The sequence below is a fragment of the Lichenostomus cassidix genome, chromosome 25, assembly GCF_008360975.1.
Source record: "Lichenostomus cassidix isolate B80296 chromosome 25, HeHo_3.0, whole genome shotgun sequence".
NCBI lineage: Eukaryota > Metazoa > Chordata > Aves > Passeriformes > Meliphagidae > Lichenostomus > Lichenostomus cassidix.
The window spans coordinates 736,718-754,164 of record NC_139505.1 but is presented as its reverse complement, the minus strand read 5'-3'; the positions used below and the strand labels follow the sequence as shown (position 1 = coordinate 754,164).

The 17,447-nt window shown below is 61.4% G+C and overlaps 1 protein-coding gene across 5 annotated transcripts; it reads left to right on the top strand.

Moving 5' to 3' along the window:
• The first annotated feature begins 1,480 nt into the window (after positions 1 to 1,480).
• On the top strand, positions 1,481 to 17,392 carry BCAN (brevican). Of its 5 annotated transcripts, XM_085082511.1 has the most exons (15): positions 1,481 to 1,614; positions 6,373 to 6,465; positions 6,585 to 6,977; positions 7,119 to 7,293; positions 7,388 to 7,515; positions 8,490 to 8,783; positions 9,964 to 10,227; positions 10,964 to 11,083; positions 11,255 to 11,695; positions 13,763 to 13,870; positions 14,055 to 14,213; positions 15,816 to 15,898; positions 16,239 to 16,383; positions 16,574 to 16,756; positions 16,839 to 17,392. In XM_085082511.1, exons 2-15 carry the CDS (start codon positions 6,381 to 6,383, stop codon positions 16,862 to 16,864), a joined length of 2,604 nt encoding a protein of 867 aa, XP_084938637.1. In that variant the 5' UTR covers positions 1,481 to 1,614; positions 6,373 to 6,380; the 3' UTR covers positions 16,865 to 17,392. The 5 variants fall into 5 exon arrangements, with proteins under 5 accessions (XP_084938637.1, XP_084938640.1, XP_084938636.1 ...); XM_085082514.1 differs by lacking the exon at positions 9,964 to 10,227; XM_085082510.1 differs by having other exon boundaries at positions 10,964 to 11,695.
• The last annotated feature ends 55 nt before the right edge of the window (positions 17,393 to 17,447 follow it).

Below are 17,447 nucleotides of genomic sequence, written 5' to 3'. Positions count from 1 at the left end.
CCCTCTCTCCTGCCCCTTCCAGGACCTGGATATCCCAAGGACTTTGCCCCATCGATGCCAACGGTCAGGGAGGATCAGGAGCTGCCCTGGGAAGGAGCTGGCAGAGCAGCAGCCCTGGAAGGTTCACTCTGAGCCAGCAAGGAAACCCCAGGCTTGCAGGAACATTTGTTCCCAATTAGGATGGGGGACTCTCCTTGCTGAGCAGGCACTTTGCGGTTCCCCCAGCCGTGAGCCCTTTCCCACAAAGTACATTCTTTTGCATGGATTTCCCATCCGGGTGCAGGATGTGACCTCATGGGTTGGGTTTAGGGGGGCAGAGGCTGGAGCAGCCCTGGGGTTTCATCCCTGCCCATCCCGGCCCTGCGCCCGGCAGGCAGAGCACTGCAGTGTAAGTGTCCCACCAGCCGAGCATCACCCGCTGGACACTCATCCCCTCCCGAACTGCTCCGCTAACGAGACCGACTCTGCCGCCTGCAATTATTTCCCAAGGCGACAAATGATTAATTCTGCTCAGGAGCTGCGGCTTTCTGCAAACTCACCCGAGCAATTCCCTGGCAGACTCCTCACCGGCCCCCCCGGGCAGGGAATGCTCCGTGCCAGAGAAAGTTTGAGCGAGATCTGGTTAAAAAAAATCCCTGATGCCCCCTCCTGCGAGCTGCCTTTCTGTCAAGGTCCTTGAGTCTGCAAATGAGGGGTCCCAGCTGCCCCCCAGACCACACTGGGTGCCCAGGTCCCCACACATTCCTCCAGGAACAACAATTCCAGCCTAAAGATGAATAAATTATCCTGGCCCTGACGCAGATGCAGGTGGGTAAACTGAGGCACGGCATCTCTCTGCTGGACCACAGTTGGCTGTGACTGCTGCGCTAGCAGGTCGGGTCTGGCTGCTCCCACCATCCTTTCGGGGCTGGCAAAGCCCCTGGGTTCCTTCAGCCCTCGGATGGTGCCTCCACCCACCGAGGCCTCGCAGCAAAGGGGCTTTTGCATGACAAAGCCTCTGCTGGCTACTGGGACCCCCGCCCGTGGCCCCCTCCTTGTCCAGTTGAAGCTGCCAAATAGGAGGAATAACCATTCCAAGGGCATTCCTGTGCCATGCAGGGTCTGTGGTGGGAAGACCCCACGCTCTCTGGCGGGGTCCAGGGGAGCCAGCGCCAGCTGCTCCCCCACTTCTGCTGCATTGGGTTAACACCGTGCCCGGGCTGAGCATCCTCCTCTCGTGCGGGGTTTGCCAGCTGCCAGGAGGGAGGGACGGGGAGGGACGAGGCGCCTGCCAACACGGTAATATCTTTTTTTTTTTTTCCCTTCTTAATTAGGGGAAGGAATAAATATAAAAGGAGGAGGGAAAGGGGAAGGAAAAAAAAAAAAAAAAAGAAGAGTGGAGGACACGGACACACACAGAAGCCTCTTTTCTCGGTGCCTGCACTTATGCCTGGTGCAGCTCCTTCACAGCCGTCCTGCCAACCTGCTGCCGCCCGCTGCCCGCGCTGCCCCGGAGGAGCCGCAGCTCAGCCCCACGCCGGGACCCCGGGCCAGGGGACCCCCGGCCGGCGCTGTCGATCCCCCCGCTGCACAGAGGGGTCCCCGCCGTGGGGCTGCCGCCACGTACGGAGCAAGGTGGGGTGCGGGGAGCGCGCGGGGCTGGCGGTGTCCCCGGGGCGCTGCCGTACTGCGCTTTTCATTTCAATATCGCGTTTCACCTCCGCACGGGCAGAAAGTGAGACGAGAGCTGAGCCGGCGTGGGGATGCCGAGAGGTTTCCTCGTGCTTTTCCCCGCGGGATGCAGGCGCGGGGGGCACAGGGCATCCTCCTGCCCTGCAGCGGGGGATGCTCGGGGCTGCGGGACCGCACGGTGCCGCTTCGGGGAGGTTTGTCCTTGTCACCGACCCCCACGAGCACAACACCGCGCTGCAAGTTTTTTTTAAGGGAGCAGCTTGTCGCGGCTCCGCAGCGCCTGAGGCAGAGCGGGGGCTGGGGGGGCTCTTGCGAAGTTGGAAGGAGAAACGACTTTGGTGCTGCCCGGCTGCTGCAGCCTGGAGCTCAGCCCGCCCCGCAGCACCTCCAGCAGTGGGGCTCGAAGGTTTTGGGATAAGGGGGATTTTCCGGGTTGTTTCAGCAGCTGCTCCCACAGGACCTTCGTTTTGGGCGAGGGGCCAGGGATGGGTCTGGTGTGTTCCGTTATCGGACATCCCTCCCCGTCTGTCCCGAGGAGTCTCTGACAGGGTCCTTGCCCCAAGGAGGCTGCAGTCAGGGTAGCAGCGGAAAGGGAAACTGAGGCACCGAGCTGGGCAGTGCTCCGGCTCCTCCAGCTCCTGCCCGGCCGTGCTGCTGCTCCCCGTGGGGGTGGGCTGGGTTCAGAGGCAAAGCTGCCTGGTCCCAGGGGAACTGGGGCCAAGCCCAAGGTTTGGGGTGGCTGTAGGGCATCGCCGGGTCTCCCTGCCTTCCTCCAGCTCTCTCCGCTCTGCCCCCACCCTCTGCCCGTGTCCCACTGGGGGCGGCAGGAGGGGCTGGTGGAAAATTTTTCAGGATTTTCATGGCTTTTCCCAACTGATCAGCCCCAGCGTGAACCCCATATCTACCATGGGGTGGCTCGGGGAGAGGGAATTTTACTGCAATCCTCTTCCCCTCCCGCAGCCAGAGCATTTCTTTCCCAGGCTGAAGGGGCTGCCCTTGAGCATCCCTGGCAGGGACCGCTGCTCCCGTCACGCCGGCTTCTCCCATCTCAGCCCAACCCAGAACTTGTTGCTCTTCCTTTTGGCTGCCCGGGGGGGTGGGAGAAACTCCCTCTGCCCCAGTTTGGAGCCTTTTCCAGCTTCTGGACTCAGGCATGGCAGGGAGAGGGTGAGCAGAATTATTTTAGGGCTGCTTTTCAGGGAATGGCTTTAGACTGGGGAAACTGGGAGATCGGGTGATTTTGTGTTGGGAACGGGGAGACGCGAGATTTGCTGCTGAGCGGCAGCTGCACTGGGTCCCACCTGAGCAGCAGTGCTGAAAGCTGGGACCCCCATCCTCTACCCCACACTGTCCCATCTCCTGCCTCACTTTCCCCATCAGAGCCACAGAGCCGGGGAAGGTGGGTGTGGGTGTGCAAACCTTCACGTGCCCGTGTGACACACTTACCCAGGGCTGCACGTGCTCGTGTGTCCCTGCGGGCTCCTGCACGGTTTGCTGTCACCCCACCCCCTGTGCAGGACTGGATCTCCCCAGGGACCCTCCCTGTGCTCCCCAGGACCCCCCTGCAACAAGGAGCTCCTTTCTCCCTGTTGGGGTGTGGGGGCGAGGGGTTCTGGCAGCTGGAGGGGCCCCCCCTTCTCCCCACCTGCTTCCGGCCTTTTAAGCTCTGCCAGCAGCTGCTGCCAAGAGGCTGCCGGGCTCTTCCCACTGCATCCTCGAGCTGCCATGTCCCTGGCACGGCCCCGCTCCGGGGACCCCTCCAATGGCCGCACCCCACCCGCTCCGGGGGTGGGGACGGATCCTGAACGCAGCGCTAGTTTGCAGCTCCGGGGGGGACGGGCACGGCTCAGCCACGTGCGAACAGTGGCCGTGGTGGCAGCGGCGTGTCCGGAGCCCTTTGGTGGTGGGGATGGGGCTGGAGCGGGGCCAGGCTGTGGCGCCGGCTGCTGACTCATTCTGCAGCTGAGCATCCCTGGAAAGCCACCGCTCTGCTCCCCCCTCCTCCAGCTCGCTGCGGGCTGGCAGGGCACCTTGGGAGCGGGGATGAGTAACCATCACGTGGAGGGGACAAGGGGCAGCGGAGAAGAAAACCCCTCTCCGGAGATGAAAAGGGACTCTCACCCGGCCACCCCCTCGCGGCATGTCCCGCCTTGCGCCTTGGACCAGGTGCTGCATCCCCAGAGCCTGCCGGTCCCGCGTTCAAGGAGCCAGCTCTGAAAGCAGGGCTGAGCTCAGGGGAGAAAGAAAGATCGCTCCTGTCCCAAAATAGACTTCAGCTCCATTTTCCACCTGGTTTCCCACGGAAATGGAGGTTAGCTGGCCCTGCCATGTGCGAGTGTGCCTGTGTCTCTGTCTGATCCCGGCAACTCCTGAGCTCCGAGTTCTCTGGGACAATTGAGCCTCACAAGCTGCTGCCATTATCCCCATTCAACCTTTTTTGGCTGCCCTTCCTTAGTGCTGCTCCCAGCTTTTCCTTCATGACATGTGGGTCGAAAGATTTTCCGTTTGTGGAAAACAGGAAAAAAAACCCAATGCAAAATTCCAACCCCGAACCCCAAACATGACATCTGAGAGTCTCTTGTCATCATGGGACTCCAGAACCTCAGGACACCACCTGAAACTGGGTTTAACCCTTTCCACCACCCATTCTGAGTGCCAGCACACAGGTCCAGTCCGAGATGAGCACAGCAGCGGAGCAGACACTCTAGCTTGCCCAACTCCTGTGGAGTTTTATCACTTGGATTTCCTCCCCGGGGCTTCCGGGCTGCTGTCTGCGCCACCATGGCGCCTTGGGGACAGAAAGAAAAGGTGCCCGTGACAAAAGCCTTCCTCGCTTGGCTGCCTGGGGGGTGGCACCAGCCCCCGCGCTGGAGGCCAGCCATGGCTGCCACGCAGGAGGGTTTTGTCCCTTGGTCCAGAACCATGGGGCTGCATTCAAATGATCCGTCCGGAGCACAGAAAGGCCCTGGCTTGGCCCTGGCACCACTGGCCAGGCCCTGGGCAATCAAGCTTCGGCTGCCCCTGCTGAGCTCCTGCTGGGAAGGGGAGGTTTGTGGTCTGCACAGGGTGGTCCATGTCCACAGTGTGTGGTGCCAGGAGCTGTGTGTCTGTGGTTGTGTGGTGCCAGGGGCTGTACATCCATGGCATGTGGTGCCAGGGGTTTTAAGTCCATAGAGCTTGGTGTTAGGAGATGTGCATTCTGCTTTGGGCTGTACATCCATGGTGTATGGTGCCCAGGGGCTGTGTGTCCATGGTGTGTGGTGCCAGGGACTGTACACCCATGGTGTGTGGTGCCAGGGGCTGTGTGTCCATGCTTCAGGGGCTGTACATCCATGCTGGGTATGCGTGCACACCATTTGGTGCCCAGGGCTGTATTCACACCCTCTCCCTGGAGCTGTGGTCCTCTGGGCACACTGGGAACACTGTTTGAAGAGGGATGCAGGTGACCAGGACAGCCTCCTGTCAGGCTGGCCCTGGCAGCCAGCGACCGGACATGGAGCTCCCTAAGCTGCTTCTGTGGCTGCTGAAATCAATACAGCACAAAGAGCTCATAAATTACAAAGCTGCTCTGAGTCTCAGGGTGCTCTGTTCCCAGGGAATGGTGCTATGCATCCCTGGTATGGGGGTCTGAGGAGCCTCCAACCTCCCCAAGGAGCTTCTTCAGAGAGGTGAGGGGGTATTGGGGCAGTGCATCAGGCAGAGACATCTTCCCACCCTCCGGAGGGTTGGAAGAGCAGCAAGACTGCAAGGGCAGCTGTAGCCCCCCATGACATGCCCGTCACCCCCTATGCAGCTCCCTGGAGAGGACTGGGGGCTGGTGATGGCAATGCTGGCCACTGGGCTCTCCTTTCAACGCTGGTCCCCAGCCCACCGGTGAGAGCCCTTTGTGCCAGGCAGCCTCAGAGAGGCCTGGGACATAATGGCTGCTTTGGTCAGCCTTGGTTTTCCCAGCCCGTGCGCTGGGAGCCTCTGGCGTGAGCTGAATGGCAAAGAAGCCATTCTGCTCCTTCCCTCCCCCTCTGCCCCGTGCTTTGTGTGCTCTGGGCTGTCCCCTGGCAGCTCACTGACCTCAACCTCCTCCACAAGCCACAGCCCAGCAGCACATACATGTATGAGTGCATGCAAATGTGTGTGCAAACCTGCACGTGTGCACAGTAAAATGTGTGTAGCAGCATGAGCACATGTGTGTGCCCTGTTTGCTCCCTCGCCTCCCTCACCACCTTTTCCTGACCAAACAGCCTCTGTTCAAACCCTGCCTGAGGTTTCTCACGGTGGCACCGTGGGCACACGGCCCTGACGCTGGCATTGCCTCCCTGCCCACTGCAGCCAGAGCTTGGGCTCAGACTGTCTGTGCCATCCGGGCCAGGCTGGACTCTGGCTGTCCCCAGGGGACCTGGATCCTGGGGAAGGCCGCAGTGGCTCCCAGCCAATGGTCCTGGTTGCTCATGTTGTCTCCTTCCTCCTGCTAACCAGGGCACATTTCCTTCCCTTCCCTCTCCACTGTCCAAGGGTCCGGGTTACCCTGCAGCCATGCCAGAGCTGGCCTCTCCCTCTGTGCCCCAATGCTGCATGCATCACTGCATCCCCACACACATGAGCTGGAGGATCTCCTCAACCACTCCCCCTCACACAGGGATGGGATATTTTTGATGCTTTTATGGACTCTAAGCACAGCTAGTTGTTTTTACTCCCCCATTGCAGGGCAGAGCATGGCCCCAGCCCTCCCACTGCTGCTGCTTTGGGTGTTTTTCCCCACAGTGGTCCCGGAGATGTTTGGCCCTGGAGATGGCACAGGTAACTTGGCATCGTTGACCACGTTTGTGTAACTCCCTGCCCCGTTGGTGTCCTGTAGTGGGGGTCTCAAGGGGGCCCCACACCAGTCCTGCTCATGACTTCTCTCTTCTCCCACCCAGAGGACCTCAAGGCTCTGCAGGTCTCCATCCCACGCCACCCAGCCCTTGACGCTGTGCTGGCAGGCGACATCACCATCCCCTGTCTCATCACCTACCTTGGCCCCCAGCCCACCGCTGGTACGGGCGGCCGCCGGGTGGTCCTGGGAACCCCCCGGGTCAAGTGGACCTTCATCTCTGAGGGCAGGGAGGTGGAGATCTTGGTAGCTCGGGGTGACAGGGTGAAGGTGAGCGAGGACTATCGGCTGCGCGCCTCCCTGCCCATCTTTCACCAGCGCTACACCAATGCCTCCCTCCTGCTCACTGAGCTGCGCCCCAATGACTCGGGGATCTACCGCTGTGATGTGCAGCATGGCATTGAGGACGGCCATGACATCCTCGATGTCAAAGTCAAAGGTACTTCAAGGTGGGGAGTGGTGGGATTTGGGGTGGGTTAGGGCCCTCTCCTGGCTCAGCAAACCTTCCCTGGGCTCATCTGCACCCACATGGGTGGGGGTTGCTGTGAAGCCCCTTGCCCATGCCTGTGTCCCTCCCCAGGGGTGGTGTTTCACTACCGGGAGGGCTCCATGCGCTATGCCTACACCTTTGCCGAGGCGCAGGAAGCTTGTGCCAGGATCGGTGCGAGCATCGCCACCCCTGAGCAGCTCTACGCTGCCTACTTGGGTGGCTACGAGCAGTGTGACGCCGGCTGGATCGCTGACCAGACCGTCAGGTGGGCACCATAGCCACCAGGGCACTACGCCTATGGCGTCACCCCGTCACTCCCTCGTGAGTCACCAGCCCTTTCCTGTGCTTTCCTACCCCAGGTACCCCATCCAGACACCCCGCGAAGCCTGTTATGGAGACATGAACGGCTTCCCTGGGGTGAGGAACTATGGAGTGGTGGATCCAGAGGACATGTACGACGTGTACTGCTACGCTGAGGACCTCCCAGGTGCCCGTGGTGCTGCCAGCCCCCTCTTGGACTGCCCTGCTTTTGATCCCACACTAACTCACCCCTGTAACCCACTGTAAACCCAAGTGAAAACGCTGCCCTGAACTGCAGACTCTTCCTCTCCAGTGCAGGGACTTGCTGTGCTGCTTCTTAAAGCATTCCTAGTTCGGTTTGGCAGGGAGTGGGGCTCTCTCCCTTGCAGCAGGCAGTGCCCAGGCATGCCCACAGTGATTTGCCCCAGACCAGCAGCACACCGTGTGCGAGGTGGTTTGGGATTTGGTTGTGCTTGTGCCGTGCTTTGCATGTGCTGCAGTGCTGCAGATTCTGCCCGGTCACATGCGTGTAGGTGGGGTTGGTCCCTCCTTTGCGTCTTGATGGGGGTCCCCACTGGTGGTGGCAGCTGTGTGGGGTCCGTTGGGTGGTGCCAGGCAAGTGACAGGGACGAGGGTGATGTCCCTTGTGTGCAGGGCATGATGCACTGGTGCAGCCATAGGGGCTGATAAGTGCCATGCCTTAGGGCAGTGCTCCTCAGCCCTCTTCAGCATGAAGCCCCAGCACAGTGTCTGCTGGGCTTGCAGGTCTCTTTAGAAATGTCCTACGCATGGATTGCACAATGCAGGGTGTGGACTTGCTCCTCTGCAGTCTCATTCACGGATGCTTCAAAGTCTCAGCTCTGTTTGCAAGGGCAGGATTCCCGTGTGAGAGCTCAGCTGTGCTCACGCCGTGGCTGTCTGTGCATGTGCAGGGAGAGAAGAGGCAGGCAGGGATGCAGGCTGGGATGCAGGCAGGGAAGCAGGCAGGGAAGCAGGCAGGAAGGCAGGCCTCCTCCAGCCCCCGGTGTGCCTCCACACGCTGGAGTCTCCACCTCCACAGCAGCTCCCGGGGTCGTGCAGAGAGAGGAGGAGGTGAGGGGGCTCCCGCAACCCATGCCCCGCTCCCCAGCTCTGACGCCCGTCTCCTTCCTCTCTTCGCAGGGGAGATCTTTTTGGAGACGGCCCCAGACAGGTTCACGCTGGAGGAGGCGGCGCAGCGCTGCCGGGCGCTGGGCGCGGAGCTGGCGAGCCCGGGGCAGCTCTACGCGGCTTGGAACGCGGGGCTGGACGCCTGCAGCCCTGGCTGGCTGGCCGACGGCAGCGTCCGCTACCCCATCGTCACCCCCCGGGAGCGCTGTGGCGGGGCTCTGCCGGGTGTCAAAACCATCTTCCTCTTCCGCAACCAGACGGGATTCCCCGATGCCCAGAGCAGATACGATGCATACTGCTTCCGAGGTAAAGAGAGGCACCGCTGGCCCGCAGATGCTCCCAGGCAGGGCCCAGTGGGAGGCCTCGGGAGGCCTCCGGGCAGGGCTGCATGTCCCCGGAGGGTGTGCTGGGTGCAGCAGAGCCGGGGTGTCCCGCGGGGTCGGGATTGTGTTGGGATCCCTGCGTGTTGTCTGTGCTGGGTGCTGCGCTGTTTGGGTAGAGCAGGGCTGTTTGGTATGGTCTCAGCCTGCTGTGGTAGGATAGGGATGCCTTGCATGCCAACATATCGTGATAGGGGAGGGATAACCTGCATGGTCCTGACACTGCATGCTGATAGCTCTCGATAGAGGAGGGATGCTCTGCATGGTCTCAACAGTGCATGCTGACACATTGTGGCAGAGTAGGGACATCCTGCATGTCCTCAGTACCTCGCGCCACTTTATCGTGACAGAACAGGAATGTCCTGCATGGCACCGTCGGTCTGTGTGAGCTCCGTGGGCATGGCTCCAGGAGGGTTCACGCCTCAGGGCTGCGGGCCTGGGGGGCACTCCCGGGTCCCTAGGGCTGTGGGACACAGCCTGCCGGGCTAGTTTGGGGTGATACCTCCCGTGGTGGGAAGGAAGGAGACCTGTGGGCAGCAGCACTGCCTGAGGGCGATAAGGCAGGACAGAGTCTGGCACGGATATGGGACTGGAAGGAAGAAGACTTGTCCCTCCACTCTTCCTGCCTGATCCCACATCTCTGTTTATCTGCTCAGGGCCATGGGGGCCCACAGTATGGGGATGCTCTGCATCTCTGTGCCTCAGTTTCCTCATCTCTCCCATGGGTTAGGCAGGATGGACCCGTCCCATGAACCCACAACCCCTGTAACCCACTAACTCCCCATGCACGTCTGCCCTCCCTGGGGTGGGGATGGGGGTGTAGAGAAGTATCCCTCCAGGGAGTGGGATGCAGGGTTTAGGATCTGGCCCCACCATGTGCTGCCAAGCTCCACGGCTCTCACTGAGACTGTTGTCTCTGCCTGTTCTGGCAGCACCTGGGAGGGCCTGATCCTGCCTCATGTGACCCTGTCTAGAGGGGGGAGGTTGAGGAGAGCTGGCTCCCTACCGGGGTTCCAAGGCTCCAGGCCTGCTCTGGGGTGAGGTCATCTCTGCCTGCTGTGGAGCCAGGACAGGGCAGTAATATCCCACTTTCTTTCTGCCCACAGAAGGGACAAACTCTTTCCCTGAGGCTGCAGGAAAATACCAAGCCCAAGAGCCCGAGGAGAATCTCCTCCAGGAGATTGTCACAGTGGCAGAAAAGCTGGAGGAGCTGCAGCTGCCCAGAGCGCAAGTGGAGATTGAGTCGCGAGGGGCTATTTACGCCGTCCCTTTCTTTGAGGACGCTGAGCTGGAAAAGCCGAGCCAGTCCCCTGAAGACGCACCGGGGCCAGGGGCCCGGCACCCCCCACTAGCTACCTCCATGTCCTCAGGTCACCCCACCTCTGCCTTCCCCTTCCCCACAGCCCTGGCCATCCCTGAGGCAGGCGTCCCACTTAGCTGTGGTGTGAAGCTGGGGAGCCCATCCCCTGCAGAGGAGGATGGGGGGACAGGGATGCTGGGGCAGGCACTACGGACTGTCCCACGCTGGTAGGTCGAGCAGCTGCTGCAGCAGTGCCAGGGCTGGGACACAGGGAGCAGCCACAGAACAGAGGTGCTGGGATTGCAAGGAGAGGTCAGAGGCACCTGAGGGTGCCTGGGTCACTCCAGCTGTCCCTGTCCTTCCTGTGGAGGCAGCGCTCATGGCTGGGACACCGGTGTCTTAGTGTAGGGCTGTGCAGTGGCATGGGGACATCTGCATGTCCCTTGGCTGGGGTCCAGCGTGCAGGGTCGGTGCCAGACCGTGGTTTACCAGCACAAGGAGCTGGAGAAGGGAGCTGGCAGCTGGAAGGACATGAGGGGAGGTGCAGTGGTGAGGGGCTGAGCATGGCCCCCACCACAGGAAAGCCAGGGCTGAGCTTGGCAGTGGCCGGGCCAGAGCTCAGTGAGCCGTGCCGATTCAGAGGGGACAGTGCCACACGGGCTCGGGGCCAGTTCCATCTCCCCGCACACCTTTGTGCAGGCAGGATTGGCAGTGCTGGCAGCTGATGCCGGTGCCCGCAGCTGGCCCGTGGTCTGGCTGGCTCCCGGCACCGGCCTCTCACTGCCTGTCTGCCTTGCCCTTTGCAGAGGAGGAACAGGGAGCAGCACCAGGCAGAGGCCCTGGCAGCACATCGGTGGAGAGCCCAGGCAGAGGGCGAGACCCCAGCCAGCCCATGGAGCCAGAGGGACCCACCGGTGCCCCAGCAGGTGACACGGAGCCTCCTGAGGGCTTTCCTCGGCCGCCCAGCCTTGTCGTCCCCACACAGCGCCCCGACCGCCCGCGGGACGCCTTGGGGTGGCCGGCCCACGCTGCCAGCCCTGGGGCACCTGGGCACCGTGTGACATCGCCAACCAGTGCTGCTTCTGCCACCTCGACAGAGAGACGAGAACCTGGTGGGACCCCCAGCCGCGGCCACAAGTCTGGCGGGGCGAGCACCCCCGTTTCTGCCGCTGAAGACGCCGAGCTCTCCGGAGACGTTGTCGAAAGCCCTGGGGCGTCGCCGCTGCCTCCTGCGCCCTCGCAGACACAGGAGGAGGGAGAGGAGCAGTCGGGAGCTGTGTGGCTCCCCTCGCCGGTGGCCCCGGGGGACGGCAGCACTGTCCCTGCAGTGACACCGTGGCACGCAGAGCTGCCTGGCAGCAGCAGCGCACCGGCCCTGGAAGGAGACGAGGCTGCGCCGCGACCGCCGGGCACTGACCGCGGGATGCCTGCTGCAGCTTCCGAGGAGGAGGAGGAGGAGGAAGAGGAGGAGGAAGAGCAACCTGCTCCCTCCATTGCAACCGTGGAGGGTTTCCTTGCAGCCATTCCTGGAGAACCAGGTGGGACCCGCAGGGATGGCCTCACCTCTCCCCGTACTGACAGCTCTGGGGTGGTCCTGGCAGGGACCCCAGTGGGGGACCCAGCCCCCAGCACGGCTGTGCCCCTGCCCGTTCTGCCCACCGAGCGGGCCAGTGTAGGGGCGGGTGTCTGCTCGGCCCGGCGTCCTTGCCGTGCCACCCTTGCCTTTGGGGCAGCCCTCCTGGCTGCCCTCTGGCACTAGAGATAGCCAACACCTTTCCTTCACGCTGTGCTTCCCTCTGTCTGTCCGTCTGTCCATCTCTCCTTTCTCTCTCTCTCTCCTCCTCAGCTGGGTAAGGGAAGGTTACAGGTCTGGAGAAGCACATATTTGTCAAACAAATTGGTCTGAGCTCTGCATGCACTTAAATCTCTTCTACTTCTGTGAAGTGTTTTAATGACTGTTTCCATGAAAAAGCCCAATAAGCAAAAGGCGGCCCCAGCCCCTGCTCTAACTAACCGTGGTACTAATAAAGGGAATTAAAAGCTTTGTAGAACAAGCATCTCAGCGAGCTCTTCCCTTCGTCCTTGCGCCTGCTGCCCATGCGCCTCTCCCACTGACGAACTAATCCCCCGATCCCGGCCCTGCGAGTCCCTGGGAATAGGGTGGATGGGACCCCCATGAGGTCTGGGAGGGGTATGGCTGCTTTGCACCCTCCATGTGGCCCCCTTGGGACTGACTGCTCCTGCACTGCCCCGGGAGGAGGGATGAGGGCTGGATGCTGCATGGCATGAGTAGGGGAAGACATGGGGGGCACCAATGGGTCATGGGGCACAGAGTACCCACCTAGACCACCCTGCCTTGTGCAGTTCTCAGTGGCCCTGAAATCACTGCAGTCCCCTGGGGACCACATCCCCCACACCCCACCCCAAGCCCCAGTCACCCCCCATGGGGGCTGAGATGGGTGAGCAGTGGGAACACAACCTGCTGTGGGTGGGTGTCACCCACCAGCCCCACCCTCTGGCCCCTGCACTGGGATGCTCCCAGCTCCGATGCCTGTCTGGCAGCCAAGCCCCTGCCATCTCTGCCCTGTCCTGCTCCCTGCAAGGGCAGCTGCAGCAGAGGGGACCATGTGGGGTTCCTGTTCCCCTGGTCTGGCAGTGCCCTGCCAGATCCCATGGCATGGAGGAGACTCTGTTGAGGAGACCACACAGCATGACTGCCTTTGCCCTGGCAAGGAGAGATGCTCAGGAAGAATGAGCCGTGTGATATTAGGGCCTTCAATTGCTCATCCTGTTCCATGCCTCGGTCTGCTGGGGATGAGCTGTACATCCCAAGTAAGCTGCTGGCACCTTGTGGGGAGGTGACGATGCCTAGGGGTGGGTAAGGGTGGCAGCATCACCTTTGTCATGTCTCCACCGAGCCAAGGACCATGAAAGGGGCTGAAGAGGGTCAAGGACTTTGAGTCTCCCCTTGGCCAGCGCTGGCAGCAGCTCTTCATCACGCTCTTGAGCTGGGCTGGGAGCACAAGATGTGCTCTGGGCGCATTAATGACCGTAACGGGTTCGTGGGGAAAAGTGCTGGCTGAGTTATCAGCCCTGACCAGGCTGGAGGTGACACCAGAGAGACAGGCGTACAGTCACCTTGCTGCCAGGCCAAGGACACGTGGCCAGGATGTGCCAAAGGGTTTATCTTCTGCATGTTCCCCTCCTGAAACACAATTGCTGTATCACTCCAGGGAAAAGCAGGAGCTGGCCCTGGGCAGTGGGAGTGGGCCAGGGGCTGATGTGGCAATTTGCCCACTGCTGGGGAGGAGGAGAGCATCTTGCTCTAATGTCTGTGCCCTGAGGGGAGGCCAAAGCCCCAGATCTGGCCAGCTCTGGGCTGGGGTTGCTGAGCTGGACACATCCAGTGAATGAAGGGCAGTGTGGGATGGCTCTGAGCACATCAAGGTGCACCTGAGTCCTTCACCTGCCTCAGAGCTGGTGGCCTCAGGAGCCAGCTGAGAGACCTGGTTGCTGTGGGACACTGCAGGGATGAGGCTCTGGCACTGCTGGGCACTGAGGAGGTCCCTGAGCTCCGTGCTGAGGATGGCTGCTGTGCCTTGCAGGTGGCTGCATCCCCAACCCTTGCCTGAATGGAGGGACCTGTGTGGAGGACGGTGCCCACCTCACCTGCTTGTGCCTGCCTGGCTATGGAGGCAGCAGCTGCGAGAGACGTGAGTCCCCCAGGTCCCACCATGGCCACTCTGGATTGTCCCCACCCAGCTCCTGCTGCGGTCTTGGCTGCTGAACCAGCGGCTCAGGAGACAGAAATGTGGGGAAATCAGGAGTTTGGGGTGAGTTGGGTTCCATCACCCTGACCCTCTCCTCTCTCCCTCCTTGCTCCCCAACGTGGCTCAGCACTGCGGAGGTGCAGCCCTGGCTGGGACAGCTTCCAGGGAGCCTGCTACAAGCACTTCTCCACTCGGAGGAGCTGGGAGGATGCAGAGAGCCAGTGCAGGCACTATGGGGGGCACCTGGCCACCATCCTGACCCCCGAAGAGCAGGACTTCATCAACGGTATGTGAATGCCCCAGACCCTGCTGCATCCCTCCACCTCTGCCCAGGAACTCTCAGCACTGGACTGCAAGTTTTAAACAAGAAAGTAGCCAAGAGCCGAGGCAGAGCCATCCCTGCAGGGCTGCTGGGTGGGTGGATGGACACATGGATAGACACGTGAGAAGATGGATAGATACATGGAAAGACATGGGAGAAGACAGGTTCAGTCCTGGGCTGCCCAAAACAAGAAAGACATTGAAGGGCTGGAATGTGACCACGGAAGGTAATGGAGCTGAGAAAGGGGCTGGAGCTGGAGAGGCTGAGGGAGCTGGGAGAGTCTCAGCCTGAAGAAAAGGAGGCTCAGGTGGGACTTTCTCACTCTCTACAACTCCCTGACAGGAGGGGACAGGCAGGTGGGGATCAGGCTCTGCTCCCAGGGAACAAGGGACAGGACAAGAGGAATTGGCCTCAAGTTGCACCAGAGGAGGGTTAAGTTGGATATTGGGAAAATTCCTTCATGGAGAGGGTGGTCAGGCCCTGGTGCAGGCTGCCCAGGGCAGTGGTGGAGTCCCCACTGCTGGAGGGATTTAAGAGGGGTGTGGATGTGGCACTTGGGGACAGTGGTGGCCTTGGTGGTGCTGAGGGAATGGTTGGACTTGATGGTCTCACAGGCCTTTTCCAACAAAAACAATTCCATGATCCAATGATGAGTGGACAGACAGGCAAAGGGTTGGACATGTGCAAGTCAATTTGAAGCCAAACTTGCCTGAAAGCAGCCATGGAGGGATGAGGGGAAGGCAGGGGGAGGCACAGCAGGGGACAAATGCCCCAGGGATAGGACAGAGAGCAAAGAAGCCTGGAGGGACATGAAGGTGAAGGAGGAAGGGGCAGGGAGAGACCTCACAGGGAGCTGCAGAGACACACAGGGACAGGCAGGGAGCTGTAGGGCCTGACAGAGACCAGCTGGACCAGAAAAGGGACTGGTAGAGCCAGGTGGGGACTGATGCAGATAGGTGGGGACTTGCAGAGCCAGGTTGGGACTGGCAAGGACCTGCAGGGACACGTAGGGACCTGCAGGGACAGGTGGGGACTTGCAGGGACTGGTGTGGACCTGCAAGGCCAGGTTGGGACTACAGTTTTAGGTCGGGACTGGCAGAGCCAGGTGGAGACCGGCAGGGACAAGTGGGGACCTGCAGGGCCAGGTTGGGACTCGCAGGGCAGGATGGCGACAGGCGGGGCCAGGTGGGGACCTGCAGGGACACGTGGGGACAGGTAGGGACCTGCGGGGACAGGCAGGGACCGGCAGGGACCGGCAGGGACAGGCAGGGCCGGGTGTGGCCAGCCGGGTCCCGGGGCTCTGCCGCCATCTCCCGGCAGGTCCCGTCCCTCCTCCCGAATGTGCGGAGCAAAGGGGTCCCGCCATGTCCCTTTCGGGGCTCTCCTTGTCCTCAAACCTCCCAGCATCCTCCCGCTGCAGGGCGAGGGACACCTCCACCTCCCACTCACCCTGAGACCCCAGATCTTCTCGAATTCAGCCTCCAGCAGCCTTTCAGCCCCCTCCTGACAGGTGGTTCTGGAGGACCTGGATATGTCCCCACCTCCTACACACCCCTTGTCCCCCAGACCAGTACAGGGAGTACCAGTGGATCGGCTTGAACGACAGGACCATCGAGGGGGATTTCCAGTGGTCTGACGGGAGTCCCTTGGTAAGTGGGGCTGCCAAGCCCTGTGTGTCCCTGCAGGGGGAGACCACCCTGGCTGGCACCTCATCCTTCTCCAGCACCAGGGTCCAGCCCCGAGGCTGGGGTTTGAAACTCTCAAACAAGAGCCACTTGCCTCGCCTGGGCTGAGCATTCTCAGGGGGGCCAGACTCTGGGATTTGGGGTCCCAAGGCCATGCCAGGGGGCATGGAGGTGGGACCTCATTCCTGTCAGGGATGTCACAGCCAGGAGGCTGCAGATGGGTGTGTGCCGGTGCAGGGCCCCCCTCCCCACTTAAGGGGTGTGCTGGGGTGCCCCGTGCACCCCGTCCTGCCTGTCCCCCCAGCTCTACGAGAACTGGCACCCCGGGCAGCCCGACAGCTACTTCCTCTCCGGGGAGAACTGCGTGGTCATCGTGTGGCACGATGGGGGTCAGTGGAGTGATGTGCCCTGCAACTACCACCTGTCCTACACCTGCAAAATGGGGCTGGGTAAGCTGTAACCCCCCATCCCCCAGGCCGGGGACACAAACCACCCCAAAGAGGGGCTTCCCCACCACCCCACAATAGGGAAACTAATCCTGTGCATGGGAGCCTGAGCCTGTTTGGGCTTTATGGGGATTGCTCCAGGCTGCAGGCCCTCCTGGCTGACTGCAATGAGCCAACCCGCCAACCCTTGCAGTGCAGTGTGGGCCTCCCCCGGCCCTCAGCAACGCCCGTGCCTTTGGCAAACCAAAGCAGCGCTACGAGATTGGCTCCATCGCGCGCTACCAGTGCCGGCACGGCTTCACCCCGAGCCGCTCGCCCATCATCCGCTGCCGGGAGGATGGCATGTGGGAGCCACCCCAGCTGGCCTGTCGTCCTGGTGAGTGACGGGCTCCTGCCAAGCCCCCCAGCACATGCCCATGGAGCTTTCCCTTCACCTGGGCCTTCTTGTGTCCCCCCAGGCCTGGCTCAGCCCCTCAACAACTGAGTGAGTCCCTGGGGCAGCAGCCACCACCTCCCCAGGCCCTGGAGCCCGTGTGGATGGGGACGGCACTGGGACCCTGGCACAGACCCCGGCGTGGTGTGAAACCTCACTGTTGGGTGTCTGCCCCCTTGTTTGTTTTATATCTGTACAAAGAAGTCCTAATAACTAAAGACCCCCTTGAAAGGAACCGACAGTGACCCGAAATGCAGCACAACAGTTTTGTTCCCAGAGTCACAACAGAGTTGAAATCAAAGGGGACACCATGGGCAGCGGATGGCAGTGATATGTCAGCATCATCTCCAGCTACTTTCACCCCCCTCTGCCCCAAGGGTCCTCATCCTGTGACACCCTGGTGGGGGGGGTGACATCGAGACATCCAAGCTCTGCTGCAGCTCAGCACCTATCCTGGGAGGCAGGGGAGCTTCTGCACTTCCCAGGAAATGCAGAAGCCACTGCTGCAGGCTTGGAGTGGGTATGTGTCACCCAAACCCCCTCTCTGTGCTTCCGTGGGTATTAAAACCAGTAAACAGATGGCGCAGAGTGGTGACCTGGTTATTTGGGGGGCCCTGGCACAGGAATGGGACTG